Source organism: Mercenaria mercenaria, chromosome 13 (genome assembly GCF_021730395.1).
Source record: "Mercenaria mercenaria strain notata chromosome 13, MADL_Memer_1, whole genome shotgun sequence".
Classification (NCBI taxonomy): domain Eukaryota; kingdom Metazoa; phylum Mollusca; class Bivalvia; order Venerida; family Veneridae; genus Mercenaria; species Mercenaria mercenaria.
In genome coordinates this window covers 33,573,527-33,587,912 of record NC_069373.1, presented here as the reverse complement: position 1 = coordinate 33,587,912, position 14,386 = coordinate 33,573,527, and the positions used below count along the sequence as shown (strand labels likewise).

The 14,386-nt window shown below is 35.3% G+C and overlaps 1 protein-coding gene across 2 annotated transcripts in view; it reads left to right on the top strand.

Moving 5' to 3' along the window:
- LOC123528926 (uncharacterized) overlaps positions 1–14,176 on the top strand; it is a 51,149-nt gene extending 36,973 nt beyond the window's left edge. For both annotated transcript variants that reach the window (XM_053521490.1, XM_053521491.1), the window contains 7 exons: positions 541–651; positions 6,582–6,794; positions 7,269–7,709; positions 8,507–8,692; positions 11,038–11,565; positions 13,127–13,312; positions 13,606–14,176. In XM_053521490.1, the coding sequence (XP_053377465.1) occupies positions 8,572–8,692; positions 11,038–11,565; positions 13,127–13,312; positions 13,606–13,961 (1,191 nt within the window). In that variant the 5' untranslated portion in view covers positions 541–651; positions 6,582–6,794; positions 7,269–7,709; positions 8,507–8,571 and the 3' untranslated portion in view covers positions 13,962–14,176. The remainder of the gene's footprint in view (positions 1–540; positions 652–6,581; positions 6,795–7,268; positions 7,710–8,506; positions 8,693–11,037; positions 11,566–13,126; positions 13,313–13,605) is intronic.
- The last annotated feature ends 210 nt before the right edge of the window (positions 14,177–14,386 follow it).

Below are 14,386 nucleotides of genomic sequence, written 5' to 3'. Positions count from 1 at the left end.
CTAGGCTACCGAGGCGGTTATTTTTTTTTTAATTCTGCATTACATGTATGTACATATTTTGCCAAGATAAACCAGGTGGCAAGCTCGTACTATCACATCACACCAAACGATACTTTTTTACGTTATTCTTTAATACTTCTATAGTAAAGGTCTCCATCAGTTCATATGGGTATTTGTCCATACAAACTATAAACATATCGAAAGGATTCTGTTAAAACTTCTTCAGTGATAGAAGCCATTGGGAGGAAGTATGGTGTACAAAAATCATACTTACTTTTTTGATTATATCCCGAACTAAATGAAATGAATTGTCTTCTTGCCACCGTTTAACATAGCTTTGGTCGTGGGATAGCCATGCCTGACAAGGCTGTTCATTATCTGTAATGTGCAATACTTCATTTGCTTATTAATCATTTGTGATTTTTTTAGAAATATATACCATAATTTCCGAGCTCTTTCCTTTTAAAATTTTCACATATATTTATTAATTTTTACAACAGATTGTCACTGAAAAATGCTACACATTCTCATGCATTTCAGACTAATGCTCCAACGTCTGAAACTGGTCCCCACTCAAGAGATCAGAGCAGCCCGTTATCACAGAAGAAACTGAAACTGTCAACTGACAATAGGGACTCGCCTAGGCGCAAGGTAAGAAACAGTGGCATGTAAAGAGGTTGTCTTTTCGGACGGTGTTGATTATTCAGAACAGAGTACTCACTGTATTAATCTGAATATTTTCTGACTGTCTGATACAAGCTTTTCTAAAACCTTTTTCTGCATCTTTCCTTTCTCAGTAAAAATCTTGCTTGTCTCAGGTTAAACTCTATGATGATTAAACATGAATTAAAGATTGTTACTGTAAAAAATGCTACACACACATCCTTGTTTGTATTTTTAGACAAATGCTTCAGTGTCTCAAACTGGTCCCCTTTCAAATTTTAATACTGGCACGGTCGTAAGGAACAATCAGCTGTGCCTTTAACACTAGAAAGCAGTACAACAAACAAAGAGGTAAAAATTCAGTTGCAAGTTAAAGTCATGAATGCTGAAAAATACTTCTACGTTAATTAATCCAGTTAAAAAATAAAGCGCTACCATTAAAGCCCATAAGCTTGCTAATTTGATCTATACATTAGTAACTATTGCGCTTAAACAAAACAAAATTTTGTTGCTATAACGAGCGTTGCATTGCTGCATTACTGTCATCAATCCAATACTTGATTATTTTGTTACTATCCATTTTACAAGGGCAGTTTTAAACTTGGAAAAATCACAAATAATATCATTTGTTAACTGTTGTTATGCAAACAATGACCAGTTGGAATATCACTTCTTTACAAATAAATAGGCCTTCAATATTCAGGTCACAAATATAATTGCATTTACATTAATTATTTGTTCTAAACTTTGTTTGCTTGCAAGAAAACCTGTGACTGCTACTTGACATATAGATATTATCTTTAGAAAGGTAAGCAACATGTTATATTGTCTGATCTTTATCCTATAGGTCAATTACTGAACTCATGGAACTATGATATCTGCAAGATCACGCTAGGACTTGCAAACAGAAAAAGGAACTTAAGTGTAGATTTCATTTTCCCAAGCCTCCATCTACATATCCAATCATTGCAAGATTAGTTCATCCTGCAGAGAAAAAGAGACTTGAACATTGAGCAATCATATAAAAGCTATGCTGCAAACTGGAACAGACGTTTCATACACTGAGCTTCTTAAACAAGCACATATTTCTGAAAATGACGACCAATCTGCTCTCCATGTAACATTAAAAACAAGAGTTCCCTGGAAAAGAAGTCGGCAAATGAAAATCTATAACTCTGTGATTCTGAAAGCTCTTTGTGCTATCATGGACAATCAGTACATTACAGATGTTGGGCATGTGTTGCCTACATAACATCGTTTATGTGTAAATCAGAGAGAAACATGTCAGACATAATGAGAAATGCCTGCAAAGAAGCCACTTCTGTGAAGCTGAAATCAATAAGCTATATTTTTTCAAGAGAAGTTTCGCAACATGAAGCAATAGCAAGAATACTTGGATTTCCTCTCAGAGATAGTAATACACCTGTAGTGTTTATACCAACAGGATACAAGCAATATCAAACAAGAATGTAAAGGCCAACCTTTTACAGAATATGGATGAAAGTCACACTGATGTCATTGTACCAAACATTCTTGATAAATATGCAGCAAGACTTTGAAAACATTATGTTTAGCTGACTTTGTTTCAAATTACAGTTCAGTGTCCAGTTCTAAGTCCAGCCACAATAGTGATGATAATGATAAAGCTCAAGCAGGTCAACCCCACAAGTCATTCAGACCCAGACAAGTACTATCACCGTCTGCATCTACTGTTTTTACCTTGGAGGCAAGAGACAGAGCTTACTGATTAAGGAACCTATAAGGAGAAATATGAACTTTTAGCTCGACTATTCAAAGAATAGGTAGAGCTGTTGGACTCAACCATGCGTCGGCGTCGGCGTCCCGATTTGGTTAAGTTTTTGTATGTAAGCTGGTATCTCAGTAACCACTCGTGGGAATGGATTGAAACTTCACATACTTATTCACTGTGATAAACTTACTTACACTGCACAGTTTCCATAACTCTATTTTGCTTTTTTTTACAAAATTATGGCCCTTTTTCGACATAGAAATTTTTGGTTAATATTTTATATGTAAGCTGGTATCTCAGTATCTACTTATGGGAAATGGATTGAAACTTCACACACTTGTTCACTGTGATGATCTGACATGCACTGCACAGGTTCCATAACTCTACTTTGCATTTTTACAAGATCATGCCCTTTTTTCGACTTAGAAATATTTGGTTAAGGTTTTGTATGTAAGCTGGTATCTCAGTACCCGTTAATGGGAATGAATCGAAATTTCACACAATTGTCTATTGTAATGAGTTGATTTTCATTGTACATATTTCTTAACCCTGTGTTGCAATTTTACAAAATTATGCCCTTTTTTCGACTTAAATATTAACTTAATTGACAAGGGTGTTGAATAGTCAGATCTTGATCTTGCACTACAACATGTGTTTGAAAACTGTAACACATTTGTAGGAATTTCGGTATTAGCAGTTGGTGATATTTTTTTTTTGTTAGGCCATGTAGCTGACAAGTCAGTTTTGAAGAATAAACAAAACAGTTCATAGGGCACTTGCTCCTTACATTTGGACACTCTTCAGATTACATGAATTAACATTTGTGCTACAAAAGGAGGATCCAGACTTTGCACACCATCCTTCGCTTGTGCGTACTGGTAAACAAACTGACGTATAAGACCTAGAAGAGCTTTGAAACATGCAGGATAATAATTCTTTAACATCGGACTGTGCAGTAATATTTCTAAACAATTCTCTAAAAGATTAGAATAACTTGAAGCAACTTCAGTCGTTAAAGACAAAAGTGTTTACTATGAAAGCTGGGGACTCGAGACTGAGGTGCAGCTTGCACAGAATGCTCACTATATTATACGAAGTAAGGATATTCAAGATGGTTTAGTTAATGGTGCATTGGGAACAATAGAAGAAATTGAAATGCATGAACATGCTCCGCTCAAAGGAACTCTTATATGCCGACGCCGACGCGGATGCGAATAGTGGAGAAAAATATTTTTTGGTTCAGCTCTTTGGTCTTAGAAAGCAGCTAAATAAAAAATATTGCAATTCCAGACTAAGTATTGATTTTGTGAATTTTAGATCATTAGGTTAGTCTAAACTTGTTGTCACTGTGATGTAAATTTTCATTGGAATTTACGTGTAACATAATGATATCGCCCTGTTTAAAGTTCCAAGTTTTTTTTGTTGACTTAATTTATACAGCAAATATTAAGCGGGGTCTTGTTAGAAGGTTTGTCTTATTTTGTTAGAAGGTTTGCCTTATTTTTCATTAATTCCTATCTCATAGGTACAGAATTCTCTAGCATCAAAGTAAGCCGCTGTGAGAAAAAAAAAACAAGCTTCACATTTTACCATTGTGACAGGCGCCAGCTTCTAACACTTTTTAGGTTTTACACTTTCATTACTAAGTGACTCATAAGACATTTAGTGGTAAAACTAAGTGATACATCCGTGCCTTAGTGGTACAACTAAGTTGCGCCCATACCTTATTGGTTTATTTGAGGGATGCCCCCTTTCCTTAGTGGTAACACTAAGTGATGCCTCCGTGCCTTAGTACTAAAAACATGCCTATATACCTTAGTGGTAAAACTGAGTGATGTCTCGAAGTCTTAGTGATAAAACTGAGTGATGCCTCCATGTCTTAATTGTAAGTACTGAGTGATGCCTCGGTGCCTTAGTGTTTAAACTGAGTGATGCCTACATACCTTAGTGGTTAAATTAAGTGATGCCCCTGTGCATCTGTGTAAAACTGAATGATGCTTCTTTTTTGTTTAACGTCGCTACGACAAAAGTATAGGTCATATATATATATATGGCGGCTTTCCAGCTTTGATGGTGGAGGAAGACCTCAGGTGCCCGTGCATTATTTCATCCATTATTTCATCACGAGCGGGCACTTGGGTAGAAACAGCTGGATGACTTCCTTCCTTACATGAACAATGCAACGCCGCGAGTGAGACTCGAATCCACATCGGCGAGGGGCAAGTGGTTCGAAGTCAGCGTCCTTAACTACTCGGCCACGAAAACCCCTAACTGAGTGATGCCTCCGTACCTTAATGGTTAAAACTAAGTGATGCCTCCGTGCCTTAGTGGTAAAAATGAATGATGCCTCTGTGCCTTAGTGGAGTGATAAAACTGAGTGATGCTTCCATGCCTTAGTATTAAACTGAGTGCTGCCTCCGTCCCTTAGTTGTAAAACTAAGTGATGCCTCCGTACCTTAGTGGTAAAACTAAGTGAAGCCTCCGTGTCTTATTGGTAAAACTGAGTGATGCCTCCGTGTATTAGTATAAGAACTTTTCATATACAGGCGGACGGACACTTTTTGGTCTTCATTAATCATTAAATCTTTGAAACTTGCCGTATAATCTGAATTTTGTGGGTATGCTCAACAGAATCCGTTACTGAGTTTGATTACAAAACGGACAGAATGTCGATCTTATATCAAACCTTATACAATTAATAAATCACGTTATTGCTAGAAATGAACTTGGAGTGATCGAATTTGTTTATAATGTCTTTGTTACTTAGTTAGTTCAAATATATCGAAAGTTATTATTATCAAATAATGGTCAAGAGTTCACCGTGGTTTAGGTATACTTCTCATAATAATTTAAGCCTAATACACTGCGCCATTCTTTCTTCCATTGGGGATGCTTTCAAAACATGCGGAATATATGATAATACTGGCAAGGAGTCAAGAAAGACTATTTACGTTACCTGACAGGCAAGGGATAACGTAAAATTTAAAAACTCAAAAACTAAAGATTTTCGACGGGGTTTAAATTAATGCTTATTGATGCTTGGACTTCTGATGCTCTGAGGCTGTGTTTTAGGTGCTCTGTGCTTCCGAGAAATCTACCCTTACCTATTATCTTTAGTAAATATCTTAATTTATATTCCGAAGATATTATAATGAAAACAACAATAATAATACATGTAATAACTTTTTTAAAAGAGCATAACATTATAAGGCTGTAAAGCTATTTTAACATACGGTTTTCAAAAATTAACAGACAATACAAAGATTTTAAATTTCACTAAAATTACATTTATGTAGCACAGATTATTCTATGAAACAGCATATTTCGAATAAACTAATCTTTTTATAGTTTCCCAAAAATAATGTTTTAAAGCATTCTGTACTTTGAAAAGAATCTTTCATTTTTGTCGTAGAAAGTATAATGCCATATTTTATATCGGACAGCCCACAGTAGTGGTTATAATATTTTAAAAACTCTTACGTCCCCTAACTTATGTTGTCGAGTATACACTATTACCATGTTAACTAGAAACAGCCCGCATTTCAAACCAAAACTATCGTCCTCTTTCACACAGTGTTTCATTAAATATCGTTTTATTTGATATTTGTTATGTTTGGAAGTTTTTATACCATGTATGCATCCACTAATATAATCTTTATTGTAGTGCCGGTATTATTCCAAGGTAAGTTTGTAATGAAAATTGTGCTGTTTTTTTTGTAATTGTAAGAATAAGAATACATTGATATAAGAAATGTTCAACTGCTGATAACTTGTCTCGTGCCGTTGTGGTTTCAAACCGAGGCCGAGTTCATTCATGTAAGGAAGCTATGGTCGATTTTAATCATGTAAGAAAACTATCGAGCTTTCTTACCCGCTAATCCCCCGGCCCCCCCCCCCCCCCCCCCCCCCCCCCCCCCCCCCCCCCCCCCATAAAATATCCTTTTGTTTACGACTTCAAATCGAACATGAATGCTGTACTATCCGTTCTAGTTCTAAACACCACATTTCTTTAATATTAAATATATTATTATTGCTATTTGAAAATGTATAGGACATGAAATAGAATTTTCATGTTGCCTGTGTAACCTTCACCAGATAAGTAATTAAGTAACTCTTTGACTACTTTTTGCAAATTAACAAGTTAGATATAAAGCAAATTCAATTTCAGGATGCGTGTGTCCATCACCGGCAACTGGGCATTGGTATAAATGTGCTGACAAATACTACTATTTGGGCGTAAAGCGGTCCAGCTGGTATGATTCATTACAATTTTGTGGCCATTTGTTCAATGATACACGCGTGGCAAACTTCGGAACTGCGCCAGTGGATTTTACTAAACGCTGTAAATTTCATCTACTGGACAAAAGGCAATATTGGATAGGTGAGCAATTACATAACTTGTTACGCTAAGTTACCAGTATTGTATACATATTTTTGTTCTGATTGTTTTAAGGAGTCCACATGTATGTCATATTCTCGAAAGCAGTTTCAATTTTTGAGTTATTATAAGAAAGGACATTCATTCATATAAGGCAATGTTTTTTTCTTTTTTTTTTCTTTTTCTAAACATGCACGAGTGTAGTCTTGAAATCATATAGGAAATATTTCTGCTATTGTATTTTTCGCAGTAAATGAATCAGAATCTGTAGCATTCTATGTTACGTTAAGTCGCATAGCAAAATGTAAATCAGCCACCAGAGTATTCAGAATCAGTATGTCAAAACTGATTTTTTTTCAAATTTTAGTTTTCAGTTTATTTCAAATATTAATGTATGTGATGATAATCTTAAGCATGTTAAATATTCTTTTATTCCTGTTCCCAAAATGTTCGTAATACAAGCAATGCTCTCTACAGAATGCTGGTATGGACAGCCACAAAGCCAGTGCACAATACTAACGAAGAAAGGACGAAGTATTAAAACTCATCTTTCATCATGCAGCAGTCTTGCCTATCCGATATGCGAGACCTCAAAAGTACCGATAAAAACAGTTCCTGCAACTAGTAAAACATCATCAGCTCCTATAACGAGAAAACCGACACCCGTTCATGTATCGAGAAAACCGACATCTGTTCCTGTATCGAGAAAACCGACACCCGTTCCTGTATCGAGAAAACCGACACCCGTTCCTGTATCGAGAAAACAAACACTCGTTCCTATAACGAGAAAACCATCACCAGCTTCTATAACGAGAAAACCATCACCAACTCCTACAACGAGAAAAGCATCACCAGTATTGAGAAAAACAACAACGGTTCATAAAACGAACAAAACAACATCGGTCTCAACAACGCCAGGTAAGGCATCGATCCTCTAACTAAACACGCATATAACATGAAACTAAACCAGTCTATCCGGTAAATACTAGTATACCGGGGGAGAGTAATCTTTACAAATTTCACTTGTATAGTTTTGACTGTGATAATTAGAAGTTTATAATTAGGCGAAGCTTATTAATCATCGAGTTACTTGCTTACCCATAAGGTGACAAGGTTTCAAATCTCGAAGAACAAAACACGCCTAAGTGGTGAAGGTTAATGACTTCGAATCGGTTTCCTAATACCTCTACGGGTTAGAAACCTTGTTTGAGTTTTAAAAAATCTTTCATGCCAGGAAGTCATCCATTTAGCTTACGGAATGTCCATGGTTCCTTTCAGATACCCACCCGTGCCTGAAATAATGCTTGTTTAATGCTTGTTAAAGTTTACGTATGACCTATAGGTCTGACGCTAAACACAGCAGAAAAATAAATGAAACATCAAACTACACGAAATGGGAGAACTGTCACAACGCGAAAACTTAGTAACATCTTTACAAGAAGTGTTCGCCTTAAGAAATGTTGACATTAAGGTCTCATTTCAAATATCTGTTAACATTTCAGTTTCAACGGTATTTTTCACGACTTGCTTGCCGTTTCCAATTGTGTGCCCTGATCTGAGACACTAAACCCACGATTATCATTTATTTCATTTGCAAATATATGTATTATTTCTCACTAAAATATGCATTTATTTTTAACTTTCTAAAGCCTGAATTCAGACATGATTTAGCTAAAATATTAATGCAATAAAAAATTAGTTTCATATATCTGTAGGTTGGCTAACTATTGCGAAACACAGTTACTTTGTGACACAGACAACATATAATTACTCCGATGCGATGAAGGCTTGTTTGAGAGTCAACAGCACTTTAGCTGACATGCATTCAATAAGGAATATCAGTCGTATTGTAGTTGAACTTGGTCTTAGGAGGAGAGCTAACCTGAAAAATTGGATAAAAGGTTTGGTTATATTATATTATATTCCAAATCGCTAAATCAGTAAAAATATAAAGTATTAGTTCAATACTTCTTTTGGCTTATACCTCAGCAATAACAACATGACACCTAGTCATTGATGCAACATCATAATTTGAATGCTTCAGACTGACCTAGCAACAAGGCCAAATGTTATATAATTTAACACGGCCGGCGGTGAACAAGTAAAATGATCTCACATTTTAATTAAACGTCCATTTCTTTACTCCGGAAAAAGGTTCATTCTTAATTTTTTTTGAACACATTTGGAACATTCGAGATAAACAACAGAATGTATGAGTATTACAAACTCAACATATGTAACTTATGGGCTTTTAATATATTATTTATATATCGTAGTAGGTGATTTATTTTCAGCAAAAATTGATACTAAACTATATGGTGTGTGGTGGAAGGTTCTAACAGCAAACTGTATGTGTTGTTGCCTTTCAGATTGCTGTTTTAAGTACAAAATGTACTCTCTATTTAACTTTGTGTATGAAAGACACACACTTTCACAAACTATAGCCTTATAAAATATACCTACACATTGAGAATTTCCGCAAAAACAAAATTCAACGTATGGAAATGATTTTTTAAATGGGTGTCAGTTGAACTTTTGCTTTTTTTCTGCAGACACATTGAGATACTATAGTCTGTTACACTGATCTGTCTTAGCAAATACAGTTAATATGTAGTATTAAACGCGTGGAAGAGTCTATGAGATACTACAAACATGTTAGGCATTTGAAAAGTAAATTAGAACTACAGTATTCATTTAAAACAATGACAATTTCCAAGCATTTAGATTGTTTTGTTTCTCATATACGTCGCTTTTATAACACAATGGTGCAGAAAGTCCTTGCAAAACAATTTACAAACACATCAAATAGTACTGTTTTCTTGTATAATTTCGTATCAGTATAAAGTCCTTGCAAAAACATTAATGAAGACACCTTAAATTTTTGAGCACAATTTGCCATTTCAGGCTTTTTTGTCACTGACCGACTTTTCCAATGCGACACCCATCTGTGTTTCTTTGTTTTCCTTGTTTTTCATTGTACTACTTTGTCTATATATTTCATGGTAAATACAAGAAAAAAAATCCAAATACAAAACCTGAAATAATAAGTATTCAACCCTAACCCATTCGAATTTTCAGAAGTTAGCGTAATTGGTATATATAATGGACTATCAGCCTTTTTAGCACTTTCTTTCTTTGTTGGAAGCCTAAAAAGAAAATGTTAACACAGAATCTATACAGTAGACCATCTCGTTTTCAAGGAAATTCATAATAAGGAATATAAGGTCAGGCAAAATATAGAAGATGTTTTCATCGGTTTCTAAATAGGCAACACCCGTTTTGTGTGTCGTATCTAACCCATGCCATATGATATATAGCAGAAAATGTATTACATACGTTTTAAATATGAATATCTTAAAATTAATTTTATGTTTGTGATATCAAAATGTGTCGATAGAGCCGTCATTCAACTGGCCTTAAGTTACCATTCAAGGAAAACCTCATTTAAGTCGATTATTTAAAGACTGATTCTACTATGTAAGATCAAAAAAGAATATGTGTTTAACTGCGAAAACGTATCTAAAACCATGAAATTGTAACAGCATCTACATTTTTCTGATTGAACATTTCACTATTTCAAGGAGTCTCTACTACATTTCACTTGGCATAAAGTTTTATTTCGTCACGGTGAAAATAATGGTATGGTATTGTATTATGTTGGAATATTTCTGTCAACCTCCTATCCATTTACTTCTCTCGAAGTTTCTTCTAAAAAAGCACTTCTTCATTAATCATCTGGCAAGTAAGTTTTGTGTACCTTAACAGGAAAAAACTGACTGTAAGTGCCCATTACTGCAATCCACACAGCCACTTACTAGATGTCTTAATTCCTGTCAGTTAGCAGTAAACTGTTATGCTATAACAAGATATTTGTCTAAAACAAGACACTTCTTGGTCATCCTCTACCTCAGGTTATTGTGTTAGTAAATGCGAGTTGGCCTCTAACGCCTACAAAATAACTCATGTTAGCTAATGGTTACTTGCTATCAGGAAAACTTTCACAAAATCCGTTTATTTGTGTTAATACATGTTTGTGTTGGCAGTAGTGGACACTAAAAGGCAGTTTTGTCCTGTTAAGGTAGTTATCTGGATAACATGAAACTTTTCAATATTACCTATCAGTTCCCAAATGATCCGCTAAGAAATCGACTGTTGCGAATCTGATCATTTCTTAGAAACTAGACGCTCATTTATGACCCAAATATCTTTATTCATTAAGTTATCTACAGTAACTGTTTTAAAACAGGAACCCGACAAAGGAAGGAGCGACTACTACAATTAAATGGACAGTCACAGTTTGCATTCGTATCAGGCGCCTTATCTTTAAAACATCTTGCAATTTGCGAACGAAATATAAATACGAAGAAGCTATCGACCATACTTCAATCTCTGTCACCAACTACAGGCACATCAGCAAAAAGGCCAACACCATCTGCGATGCCCATACTGTCAGTAACACCTGCAAAGTCAATGTCATCTTCTTACGTTTCTTCAAAAACTTCAAAAAACGGGACATTATCCACAATGACAATATCTTCTGAAAACACTTCATTATCAACATCACAAAGAGGGGCACTGCCAATACCATCTATTATGTCAATGACATCAACAACATCTGCAAAGTCAGTTTTGTCTGCAAATGCTTCATTATCAAAACCACAGAGGGAGTCCACAAGTGCGAGATCGACAATTAATTCACTGGTGTCAAACGCGTTAGCATTAATTTCCAACCCTCCAGGAAATACTGTCCCAGGGGCAACTGGATCAAAGAGAAGTATGTTCTCATGATTTCTGTGTTTCTCCCATCGTAAAATGACGTTTGATAGTTATACAGTCCTATTCATTTATGCTCAGTTGTGAAACAAGCCGGAGGTATATGAAGTCACACTTAAGCTGTCTGCTTGGCTAGTCCGATGCTACTCTCTAGTATGGATAGAAGCTGAAACTTCTGTTATGTATACTAGTAGTCATAACATGCAAATATTTTTTGAATGATATGGGATTTTTCTTTTTCAGAGCATTGCATACTTATGATATTTGTTACAATTAATGTATTAGCTATTTAATCTATAAATATTCATTTTTAGTTTGAAAAATTGTGTATGTAATTATATTCGGTGAATTCATAGATCGTGTTTTCTTTTTTTTTTTTAAATTAAATTTATAGAATAAATCAGTTCAAATTGTCAGCTAGAACTACATTTCGTAAGAATTAATTACGTTTTTTTCTTAGCAGAAAAACCTAGAAAATTTAAAAGGTAAAAAGAACATAGCAAACACAGCCAGGACAATACTCCGCAAAGTAGGTCCGCCAAAAATAGGAATGGAAGATACAACAGACGGGTTGTTCCAAATTATAACAAGTACATCTTAAGGGGAACGGTGGTTAGGGAGTCAGCCGCTCATCCCTGCGGCCGTGGGCTCGAACCCCACTAGGATCACCACCACACCTCATAGGGCACCAGTACTGGATTTGCCAGGAAGTGGACTCGGGAGAGATTCAAATAAGCTCCAAGCTTTTATCAAAATAGATTTTAATGAAATTGTATAAACTTCACTTCAAGTGTGTTTTAATTGTATGGAATATTTAAAAATGGAGATGGAAATAGAAGAAAGGTGGGATGGGGATGTTGAGGGAAGCGGGAATGTGGGAAAAACAAGCAGACTATTCTGTACCTATTTTGTCCTGTTCGGGTCACCTTAATTTTCGCTAGAAAATCGCGATTATTATCGCTTCTCTCCGGGTGAAGAGATGCATGCATGTAATTGCGAAAGTAAGCAATCATTGCAAGGGTTTTAACACGATTAATATAGTCTTAATTTCACATTTAAAGTAGACGGAAGGTTGGAAGACTAGTGAAATTTAAGTAAATGCGAAATTTTAGTCCTTGTATAATTAGTCCGAGTAGGAACGGCAAATAATCAAGGCAGGATAATCTTGCCGATGCTGCTCTAAGGTCACACCGTATGGATCACCGAAAATGGCGGATCGTGCAGAAGATCGTGCAATGATGCTGATTGTCAACAAACACCGGTATTGCAATCTACCAAAATTTCGCTATTTTAGTGATGTTGCTAGTCCATCGTGATGACTATCACTAGTCCTTATAATCTTCGTTAGTATCTTTCTTGTTCATAAAGGAAATTTTACAATCCTAGCAAGGTTTTTCAATTTTAAATATCAATTATTATCGCGTTATGAATCTCGCGAAAATTTATATTTTCCAACTACATGTGTTATTTCTATGGCGAAATTTAGGGTAACCCGAACAGGACATCATGATTTTCACAAATACATGTTTAAACGAAAACGAATATCGCCTGCTTTATTTTAGGCGATTCCTGGATTAAAATAGACGCACACGAGTGTTACGTCAACCATGACGTAAATAACTACACTTCCGCTGAGAAATATTGCAAGAGAACATTAAATGCATCACTGATGACATTTGTCAGCTCGATCCAATACTTTCAAGTTCTGTCTCAGCTCAATTTAAGCGATGGCTCATACTGGATAGGAGGTACGTGTAAAATTTACGTATATTTTAATCATTTCTTTTTTACCCTGAATCATTGCAAAAACACCCTTGGCACACGCCGCACAACCAATCAAATTGATGGACTGTCAAATGGAACGCTATTTTCTTGTCTGTAAATACATTCGAACGAAAACTGCATCATGATTAGAAAGGAACATAGAAAAGCAAAGCTGATTCTGTTTAAATGAGTTATGTTTAAAACGATGAGACATGATTGAATATGAATGATAGTACAATAATTAGGATTTATTGTTCAAAGTGATTTCTTTTTGCAGCAAACAACAACAATAATATCTACAAGCCCATCGAATGCCTTTCATATCATAGATATTCAAACACAATGTCTATATCAAATTGTACCAGAGGAATGTTTAGTGTCTGCAGCAGGTATATAAACAATGTAACAGAAATACTGGAAAGCGCCGCATTCAGGCTACTACTAAAAGACATGACAGTGAACAAAACTGACACATCGGTTAATAAAAGGAAACGAATCAGCATGAATACTGACCACCGTTGGTCAGTGCAAGCTGCCGGTGGTATCAGCTTGTTTGTGATATGTCTTACGGTTACGCTTCCGCTAATGATAGATTTCACTAGGTTAGCTAGATACCGCAAGAAAAGACTTTAAAAGTATAGGACAAACAAGCAAACCTTTCGTAGAGACAATTACCTGGACAATTGTGATAAGCTATAGAAAAGAAAAACGAGATTGTTTTGGTGTGGTATAAGCTGTTCGTCTTTATAGGGACCAACATTTGGCTTCTGCTCTGACTTTTGGCTTCAGATATTAATCAAAAAAGCTTTTGTCATCTTTTAATACATATTTATCATTTACATCTGTGATTTTATGTGTTAAGTGATTTTTCTGTTTTCCTCCTAAATATTTACTTAAATGAAATCAGAACTATGCCATTTAGGTTCTACTTTTTTACTGCTATCCAGGAAAATATATACTGGTTTTTGTGGATTAGATTGATAAAATATTACAAGCCAGAAAGTATGCAGGACTAACGTTTGTGCAGGTAACACGAGAAGTTTGTATATCTACAGTAA